The 10825-nt window shown below is 45.4% G+C and overlaps 1 protein-coding gene across 2 annotated transcripts; it reads right to left on the minus strand.

Annotated features, from left to right (window-relative positions):
• Positions 1-6675: 6675 nt before the first annotated feature.
• Positions 6676-8269, minus strand: LOC308607958 (heterogeneous nuclear ribonucleoprotein A3-like). 2 transcript variants are annotated; one of them, XM_081220438.1, is made up of 2 exons: positions 8208-8264; positions 6676-8141 (listed from the first exon to the last, which is right to left on the minus strand). In XM_081220438.1, the coding sequence occupies exons 1-2, from the start codon at positions 8211-8213 to the stop codon at positions 7068-7070; spliced, it is 1080 nt and encodes a 359-aa protein (XP_081076564.1). In that variant the 5' UTR covers positions 8214-8264; the 3' UTR covers positions 6676-7067. The 2 variants fall into 2 exon arrangements, with proteins under 2 accessions (XP_081076564.1, XP_081076563.1); XM_081220437.1 differs by having other exon boundaries at positions 6676-8269.
• Between the last annotated feature and the right edge of the window lie 2556 nt (positions 8270-10825).

Consider the following 10825-nt stretch of genomic DNA (forward strand, 5'->3'; position numbering starts at 1 on the left):
GCTTTGTCCCTCCAGTGCCCTTTACTGGCAAAGCCTGACACTGTGCCAGCTGGCAAAGGGGAGATGTCGACAGGTCCAGCTCCAGTCTCATAGAGTACGGCAGGGGATGGCAGACTTGGAGTGAGGAGGTGATTACTTGCTAACTGGCCCATGTTATAAGCTCCTTTCCACCTCAGGACCTCTGTCCTCATTCTCCATTCCCTAACTCCATGCTCTCCTCCCAGATAGTTACATAAGTCACATTTTACTTTGTCTAGATCTCCACTTAAGTGTCACCTCTTGAGAGAGGCCTTCCCTGACTCTGAGATACAAGTTTTATTTCTCTCTCATAAATGTCCAGACATAAGCAGGTGGTCAGCAAACAGCCCACAGGCCAAATCCATCTTGCAGCCTGTTTTTTTAAAGCCCACAAGCTAAGGATGGTTTTAACATTTTTTTAAGTGTAAAAAGCGGGAAAGAAGAGTAAGTGACAGACTGTGCTCACAAAGCCTAAAATATTTACTTCTGGCCCCTTACGGGAAATTTTTTTCAAGCCCTGGTCTAAGGAACAGCTCAGTTTAATCTCGCCAGGTACGTCAGGGACCCACCGGGCTCCTCTGTCCCCTAGACTAGGATGTGTTTGTCTGCACGGTTGATGCTGGATCATTACCGTATCCACATTCCATCTCCCAGGAAGAGTGAAGTAATGGTCTCAAGGACAGGCAATTTCCTTTTCAGCAGGTGTCACAGAAGGTGACCCAATCCTTTGATGAAGATTCAACTACACAGCCACATCTACCTACCAAGGAGGCTGGAAAACACCTCTAGCAGGGTGACAATTTGCCCAATTAAAACTGGAGAAGGGGCTTCCCTGGTGGTGCAGTGGTTGAGAGTCCGCCTGCCGATGCAGGGGACGTGGGTTCGTGCCCCGGTCCGGGAAGATCCCACATGCCGTGGAGCGGCTGGGCCCGTGAGCCATGGCCGCTGAACCTGCGCGTCCAGAGCCTGTGCTCCGCAACGGGAGAGGCCACAACAGTGAGAGGCCCGCGTACCGCAAAAAAAAAAAAAAAAAACTGGAGAAGGAGAGAACAAATTTGGGAAGACCATGAGCAGGGCTCCACCCCATGGAACATCACCCCACTTCTGCAGCCTGGTGCTGCGGACTGACTGGGGAAGGAGAGTCCTGGTCCCTGAAAGGGCAGAGCAGGATCTGGGAAGCAGAGGATGTGGTCAAGACGTCAAGGGTATGGATTAGAGCTCTGGTGTTGGTGGTGGTCACTCCAGAAATAGCCATCATTTTGACTGCAGCACCCTGTATTCGTCATTAAGAAGAGCTGAAACCAGAATATTTTGTAGGCAAAATGTTGACCTGAGGCCTTCTCTTTTGACCTGTTAGTGCAAAAGAAGCTATTCCAACAGCAGGGGTTCTGTATACTCAGTTTGGTTATATTACAGGAACTAGTTCTGTATCCAAGAGGGGCTCCTGGGAGTTAAAGGTGCCATACTGGTCCAATCATAATCTGTTCGTGTTTCTATGTATGAGTGCCCTGCTCACATGTGCATTTTGGAATTCACCGATAGCAGAAAGTTCCCCTAGCTGTGCAGCTGAATAAACAAAAGAACTTGTACCTGCTAATGAGTGTGGTCTTTTGTCCACAGCAGGAGATAGATGAAGAAACAGATTGTTTCCCATCTCAGGAAGCTGACAGGCAGCCTGTAGTTGAGAGAACCCTTTCAGCAGCAGTGGTCAGTTCAGCAGTGGTGGGCTCTGGAGGCAGGCAGCCAGTACAGATCCCAAAGCTCAGGACTCACTAGCTGTGGTGATCCTGTGAGCTCATGAGGGCTGCCGTAACAAAGTACAATAGACTGGGTGGCTGAAACAATAGAAATTTATTTTCTTAAGATTCTGGAAGCTAGAAGTCCAAGATCAAAGTGTTGGTAGGGTTGGTTTCTTCTGAGGTCTCTCTCCTTGGCTTGCAGATGACCATCATCTCCCTGAGTCTTCACATGGTCTTCCCTCTCTGCATATCTGTGGCCTAAATTCCTCTTATAAGAGCACCAGTCATTGTGGGTTAGGACCCACCCTAATAACCTCATTTTAACTTCACTACCTCTTTTTTTTTTTTTTCCATGGCTCACGGGCCCAACCGCTCCGCGGCATGTGGGATCTTCCCGGACCGGGACATGAACCCGTGTCCCCTGCATCGGCAGGCAGACTCTCAACCACTGTGCCACCAGGGAAGCCCTCACTACCTCTTTATAGACCCTATCTCCAAATGCAGACACATTCTGAGGTACTAGGGATTAGGACTTCAACATGAATTCTGTGGGAGACACAACTCAGCCTTGGGTAAATCACTCTCCTAGTCTCAGCTTTCTCCTCTGTAAAATGGGGGAAATAATAGTACCCATCCATAGGTCGTGATGGGGATTAAATTCAATAACACCTAGCCCAGTGACCAGAACAGGTAACATTAAAAAATGTTAGCTTATATTAGTGATATGAAATTGTTGAAAGGCAGCAGTATCCTAAGTTATGTCTAAGTATTCCAGAATCTAAAAAACCACCCAGGGAATAAGTTAAGTAGAGAAGGAAAAAGTATTTGATAAACACTTTTTATGTACCTTGATATTCCTGTTCATATGCAAGCAGTTAGAAGAGAAAGAGAAGTCTTCATTAGTGCAGTGGATGCCGAGGTGTGCCCCCCACATTTCCGTTCACAGCAGACAGAGTGCTGCCTGCTGACAGCTATCCCTCCCCAGAACTGCCCTCGTCTAAAGGGAGCTGCCACACCCAAGTGTCTGTCCCCTCCCAGGAGCAGCCCACATCTACTCCATGGGCTTGGGGCTGGGGGTTGGAGAAAAGGAGATGGGTTCAAAGACCTGGCCACCCTTCTTGATGGGAGACATATCTGAAAGGTCCTCCCATACTTCTCTCAAGTTGAGAAGGCTTTCATTGCAGCTGCATCACCATTTAACTTCTCCCTCTGCCCAGCCCATGGCCCCTTTTCTCTCACAGGTGTTCCCAAGAGCATTGCCTCGCAGACTTCCCGCACACTCTCCATTGCAGGCCTGTTTCCCAGGGATCTCAACCTGTGAAAATCAGGCAGCATCAAATAAGCAGAGTAAAAATATGTGAATTGGGACTTCCCTGGTGGCACAGTGGTTAAGAATCTGCCTGCCAATGCAGGGGACAGGGGTTCGAGCCCTGGTCTGGGAAGATCCCACATGCTGCGGAGCCAGTAAGCCCGTGCACCACAACTACTGAGCCCGCGAGCCACAACTACTGAAGCCCGCGCGCCTAGAGCCCATGCTCCGCAACAAGAGAAGCCACCACAATGAGAAGCCTGCGCACATCAGCGAAGAGTAGCCCCCGCTCGCCGCAACTAGAGGAAGCCCAAGCGCAGCAACGAAGATCCAACGCGGCCAAACAGAAAGAAAGAAATTTTTTAAAAAAAGAGAGAGAGAGAGAGAGATGTGAATTGGGGGAAAAATAAAAATTGCCTGGACTTTGAAGTCGTTAATTCTTAGAGAAGCCACAGATCCCTGCCTAACCTGCTCTTTTGTGTGTCATGCATCAATGCATCCGTTTATTTACATATCCATTCATCAAATTCCAGGTGCCTTACCAGGAAGAAATTTACAACCGAGGGGGAGGTGGAGAAACAAGTAAACAGGGGGTTGGGGTTGTTGGGGTGTGTGTCCCAGCAGGAAGCTGCTGTGGGAGCGCAGAGGAGAGAAGGTGAAGCCGGAGCTCAGTGCTGCAAGTGTGATGTGGAGGGTTAGCAAAGAAGAAGGGGAAAGGGGCTCCGGGCGGAAAGGCCGGGAAGGGTGAGGGAACATTTTCTGGCATACTTGTTAAACTGAGTGCAAGGAACAGAGAGAAAGAGGCTGGAAAAATGAACTGAGGTTTAGCAGCTGGCACAGGCCTTGTGCGCCACCTAAAGGATTTTAAGAGGACAGGAAGCCGGTAATGGGGGGTGACATCATCAGGGGTTTGGCTGTGCACTTCCGAAAGATTATTTAAGCTACTGTGTGGGAAACTGAAAACGTATTTTTCAGGAGGTTGCTGGGGTAACTCCAGAGTGACGTCATGGCTGTGTAAACTGAGGTAGTGGCACAGGGATGACGAAGAGGAGATGGACTGGAAGGATATGAAGCAGGCGGAATCAGTAGGACTTTGGGGGGTAGATCTGACTTTGCCAGGTGGAAACCAGCCCACTTTCCTTCCTTCCTTAGACTCTAGTTCTACTTATGCTCCAAATAGTAGTGCATATGGCTCCAAGGTTTCCTCCCAAGAGCCTCAGACTCTGTCCAGGAGCTCCACTCCGCAGCCTTTCCCAGACACCTGCCTCTGTACACACTTGAGGGGACCCTGAGCAGCTGCCTGGGCCAGCCTCTTGGGTCCTGGTGGCAGAGGGGCAGCACTATGGGCAGTGTGGGCTGGAACCTGGGGGTCAGGGAGGAGAGCTGCAAACCAGGGAGCAGTAGAAGGGGCCATGGCAGAGGGCTGGACTAGGGAGTCAGCCTAGGGGCCTTCTTCTCTTCCTCCAGGCAATGAAAACTAATTAATGAAGCAGTTTCTCAATCTCACTACCAAACTTATAATACAATGTTACAGGTGAAAAAAGAGACTAAAAGAGATTTATTAATTTTCCCAAGTCACTTAACTTCCAAGTGGCAGAGTGAAAATTGGAACCGAAGTGTGCTCTTACACCCTGTGCTCACAGAGCTCAGGTGGTTTACTCAGCAAAACTGCAAGGAAGTGGAAGAATAAGTGGGGATTTTTGCATGTCTAACTTAACACGTGAAGCAGGAAGAGCCACACTCACTGTTCTGGTCAGCACTACTGCCAAGATAGGTGGGTGCTTGATCTGAGACCTGACTTTCTCTGCCTCCCAGGGACCAAGGCAAAATTAAATTATTTCTGGTTTGCAAATTAATCCTATCTTCCTAATTGTATAATGGAACAGTGAAAAAGGATGGTCTTTATTTCAAAAATGAAAACAACCTTGAAAGAGGTCTGTCACCCACACAATCAGTATAAACAAGAACCTTAGAGATCAAATGAACAAACCTAAATACACAGATAGGACTTCTGCTTCTGGCCATGATGGAGTAATGGGGACTGGATTTACCATCTCCTCTTAAACAGCTAAAAAATCAGACAAAACCTATGAAACATACACTGGACAACAGGCAGTGCAGGACAGGGAGAGAAGAAAAACAATTGAGATGAGTCCTAGGATTGGCCCAGCTTCCTGTCTGGAGAGTTTCCAGGCTGCAGTACAGAGCAGGCAGACTCCCTGAGGTGAAGGCACAGAATTGAGAATTCAGAGAGGCCAAGGCAGAACACAGTACCAGAGAGGACAGCAGAGCTCCAGAGATCTGCAGGAAGTTCCCCTCAATTCTTCAGCTAAGGACTGATCAGCACATTTGTGTGAGGCAACCACCTGTAGCCAGGGAAAGAACCTCTGGTAAGAAGCTGGTAGGATTCTTAGAGCTCACACAGGTCTGGGAACAGTCTATGTTCTAAAGAACCAGAGTGGAGAAAACTTGTAGTACACAGGGCATCAGCCAGAGCACTCCAAAGGGTACTGCTTCAGTGATGGGCCACATTACCACTAGAGCGCTGCTCTGTCCTAGCTGACAGGGCATAAAATCAAAGCCTCAGAAGAGTCAAACTGCTTCTAAATAACTTACTTGTGTCCCAGTACAAAGCTCAAAAAAATTTAAAGGAATTAAATTAAAAAAAAAAAGTACCCAACAACATACAATTTACAATGCCTGGCACCCAATCAAAAATTAAAGGCATGCAAGAAAAAGGAAAACATGATCCATAATGAGCAGAAAAGTCGATAGAAACAGATCCAGCAATGACACAGATGATAATTATTAGACAAGGACACTGAATGCAGCTATTATACTCCGTATGTTCAAAAAGGTAAAGGAAAACATGAGCACGGAGAAAGAGAAAAGATATTAACAAGACCCAAACTGAATTCTAGAGATGAAAGATATGTCTGAGATGAAAAATGTACTGGATAGAAACTATCCAAAATGAAATACAGAGATTAAAAAATACTTTTAAAAAATAGATGAACAAAGCATCAATCAGTAAGTTGTGAGACAACTTTAATCAACCTAATACATGTGTAATTAGAGTCCCAAGGGGAAGAAAGAGGAAAGCAGAAAAACATTTGAAGAAATAACAGCTAACAACTTTCCAAATTTGCTGTAAACTATAAATCTACAGATCCAAGAAGTTCAACAAACACAAAGCAGAAGAAACGTGAAGACAGATACACCAAGGTACTATCAAAATCGAATTGCTTAAAGCCAGTAATAAATACATAGGCAGCAGAATTGGCTGAGATATGGAATTTCATTTTAGAAACAAGAACTAAAACTTATAAGCAGTAGAAAGAAGTACTGACTTTTCCTATAAGCACTTCACAATGGAATTCCCACTTGTAAAGGAAGAAATCTTCTGTGATAGACCTGCAAACATAATACATTGGCCCTGACAAAGAAACAGTGTTATAATGGTAATTAGATTCCCATGTCAACTCACAAGGGCTACTTAGTATCCTTAAGGTAGATGAAATAATGTACATTTAAGATAAAGCACAGAAAGAAAAAAAAACAGGAAATAAAAATAAGTACAATATAGTGGTTAAGATGCAATTTTTTTTTTTTTTTGAAAAGTTAAAAATTCCTTAATTTTTTATTCCTGGTACCACTACCACAATTTACAGGGCAATATACCTGATGTAATGAAAAGAAAAAGAAAAAGACAAAGCTACAACAGATAAAAGACCTCAGGAATGTACATCTAATTGACACTACATTGCATTAAGCAATAGCTGCACTTTTTGCAAACTGTGGCTATGACAGTCCTGAACAAGAAGGGTTTCCTGTTTAAGCTGCAGTAACTTTTCTGACTATGGATCATCGTTCCTTCTGTGGCAGATTTTTACAGTTCCTCTAATGCATTTGGGACGACTGTCTCAAAGTAACCTGCAGCTTTCCTGACAACTCCTCGCTCTCTCTCCTGCTAAGAACTGTAGCCCTTTTCTTCTGAGTTTTTAGAACCTTCTGCTACCATATCCACCACTTCCACCACCAGATCCATAACCACCACCATAGGGACTTCCCGAGCTTCTTCCACCAAAACTGCCCCCCTTCATGGGTCCATAATTTGATTGCTGTTGTCCACTATAATTTCCAAAATCATTATAGCTCCCACCACCACCATAGTTACCTCCAAAATTTCCTCCTTCATTGTAACCATCATATCCTCCACCACCGCCACCATATCCACCACCTTGGTTTCCATATCCTGGTCCACCACCACCATAGCCTCCTCTACTACTGTAACCAGGACCACCGCCATAGTTACCACCGTCGCCTCCAAATCCATTATATCCACCATCACCTCCTCCGTAACTACCTCTGCTGCCACCACCTCCACCACCATAGCCTCCTCTTCCACCAAAGTTTCCACCACGGCCAAAGTTACCTCCACCACCTCCAAAGTTTCCTCCACGACCCATAAAGTTGCCAGATCCACCTCCACGACCTCTTTGTGATCCAGCAGATTGCATTTCTTGTTTAGAAAGGGCCTTTTTCACTTCACAATTCTGCCCATTAATAGTGTGGTATTTCTGAACAACAATTTTATCAACGGTATCATGATCATAAAAAGTTACAAAAGCAACAAAAGCAAATCCTCTCTTTTTTCCACTCTGCCTGTCTTCCATAACTTCTATGGTTTCAATCTTGCCATACTTTTCAAAGTAGTCTCTCAAATTATATTCTTCTGTATCTTCTTTAATACCACCAACAAAAATTTTCTTCACTGTCAGATGGGCACCAGGCTTTACAGAATCCTCTCTAGAAACAGCTCTCTTTGGTTCCACTACACGCCCATCAACCTTGTGTGGTCGAGCACACATTGCTGCATCCACCTCTTCAACACAAGAGTAAGTAACAAAACCAAAGCCCCTGGAACGTTTTGTTTGGGGGTCTCTCATCACCCCACAATCTGTAAGTGTGCCCCATTTCTCAAAATGTTCTCTTAAGCTATCATCTGTAGTTTCAAAGCTCAGACCACCAATAAACAGTTTTCTCAACTGTTCTGGTTCCTTTGGATCATGGCCCTCCTCCCCCCGGCGGCGGCGGCGACGGCCGGAGTCGGGCTGGGGGCGGCCGGGCGGCGGTTTTACCTCCATTTTGAGACCGGACTCGCCTCTTCCAACTCGAGTTCAATATGGGACCGAGAGGAAGAGGCCGTTAAGATGCAATTTTTATTCTCTTTGAATTTTAACGCTTGTGAGAAAGCATCTTTAACTTGGGGTAAATCAAAGGAGAAAGAAAGTGGGTAAAGGAGAAAAAGAAACTTCATTTATTGGGCTCCTACCATACACAAAGCAGTGGACTGTCAGATATACCATTTTGTACTATACTCCCACAAACTTGAAGCATGGGTATTTTCCCCACTTTATGGATGAGGAAATTGAAATTCAGGGAATAACCAAGATTAGACAATCCGTGATGAATTCTGAAGGGACTTCTAGGTGTGTTTGGGGTCTTTACAGGCTGGTGGCACTGGTTATTTGGTTGTTTGCCTTAAAAACAAATGGCTAGGGGCCTCCCTGGTGGCGCAGTGGTTGAGAGTCCGCCTGCCGATGCGGGGGATACGGGTTCGTGCCCCGGTCTGGGAGGATCCCACATGCCGCGGAGCGGCTGGGCCCGTGAGCCGTGGCCGCTGGGCCTGCGCGTCCAGAGCCTGTGCTCCGCAATGGGAGAGGCCACGGCGGTGAGAGGCCCACATACCGCAAAAAGAAAAAAAAAAAAAAAAAAAAAAAACAAATGGCTACTTTTCCCTTGATTCACTTGCATTTCCTGCATTACTTCTGTTTCTTTGCCTAATTGGAATTTATTTCTAGCTAATGAATGGGTCCACGTGGCATAGAGAGAAAAAAGGGACACTTTTTCCCAAGGTACCTGAGAAAACATTTTAAGAGAAAAAGAAGCTCTCCCGCTCTCCCTCTCTTCCTTCTTTCCTCTTTCCCTCCCTCTCCCTCCACCATGTGAGGACACAGTGAGAATGTGGTCATCCACAGCCAGGAAGAGAGCTCTCAGTAGGAACCAAATTGGCTGGCATCTCAATCTGGGATTTGTAGCCTCCAGAACTGTGAGAAAATAAATTTCTGTAGAAAGGAAGGAAAGAAGGAGAGAGGGAGAGAGAGAGAGAGAGAGGGAGGGAGGGAGGGAGGGAGGAAGAAAGGAAGGAAGGAGGGAAGGAGGGAAGGAAGGAAGGAAGAAAGAAAGAAAGAAGGAAAGAGAAAGGAAGGAAGGAAAAGAAGAAAGGAGGAAGGAGGAAGGAAGGGAAGAAGGGAGAAAGGAAGAAAGAAAGAAAGGAGTTAAAGAGGTGTTGCCTGTATTCAATGGACAGAACATCCAGCCTGGCAGGGTTCTGCTGTAGATAGTGAGGCTCCCAACATATGGTTTGTCCTGCAATAGATTCTAATCCTTTCAATAACAAGTCATTTAAAAACTAATTTTCAAGGAATTCCCTGGCCATCCAGTGGTTAGGACTCCACGCTTTCACTGCTGAGGGCCCAGGTTCAACCCCTGCTCAGGGAACTAAGATCCCGCAAGCTGCGTGGCTCAGCCAACAAAACAAAACAAAACAAAACACACAAAAACAACTAATTTTCAAGATTATCCTGAGCATACTACTACATATGAAGAAAACATAAGCCTGTGATGATGCTGAAGCAGCTGCAAAAATAAGAATACTGAATCCCAGCAAATACATTTAAGATGTAGCTCACATGAAGAAAAAAATATAATATATCCAAGAAGATGGAAATAATGTATAAAAACAGAAACGAGATCAAGAAGTAAACAAAGCCTCTTATGAAAGAAAGATTTTGAGGATGGTACAGGTGAAGTATCTGATTTGGGTTTTGTTTTGTTTCAGTGCTGAAAGTGGCAAGGAAAAGAGGTGTGTTTAAAGCAATCTGTGGCTATCTTGTATTTGAGTAAATCGTATAGTGGATCAATTCCCTCAGCTAAAGAACGGTTTTGGTTCAACTGTTTAACGTGTCCCCATATCACATAAAGAGATACAAAATATATTAGATGGGTGATATAGACCTTTAATGTCATGGCCATCATTTTAGGGGATAAAGGATCTGCATAGAAAAATAAAGGACAACAAAGGCATTATGATTCTACATTCAGTTAATTAAATTTGAAATGTCCAATTCATCATTTATGGCCTCATTTATTTAAGTCATTCATTGGTTAATTTTTGAGTGGCAACCCTGGGCTGAATGCGATACGCTCTTCTACAAGGTAGCCCTGTCCTCAAGGAGCAGGACAAAATTAGCTGACGCAAAGGGCATTTCCAGTCTAGTGACATCGGTAAAGAAGAGGAAAGATCAGAGCAAAGTTTCAGGTCGGAATGAAAGTGTCCTACAGTGAGTAAATCCCCAGATCGCTGTGCACTGTGGATGCTCTGATGCTGAAACTGGTGAGAGTTCTGATCAGAGGTTTTTCCGCATTGGTATTCCAAGGGCCTCTCCAGTACAAGTTTTCTGATGAACTCCAAGGTGGGAATTCTGTCTGAAGGTGGAATTCATTACATTAGCAGGGTTGCTCACCAGTGTGAACTCCCTGATGCAGAGAATCTTAGCTCCACCCGACCGCATGAAGACCTCTCGGGTCTTTCCCACATTCGTTGCACTCCTGGGATTCCTCCCACTTGGAAGTCAATGGAGTGGAGTGTGGATTATAGCCCTCCTGTGACTTAAGTTCCGCCCTGTCCCCACCA

This window comes from Mesoplodon bidens, assembly GCF_964165515.1.
Source record: "Mesoplodon bidens genome assembly, chromosome: 19".
NCBI lineage: Eukaryota > Metazoa > Chordata > Mammalia > Artiodactyla > Ziphiidae > Mesoplodon > Mesoplodon bidens.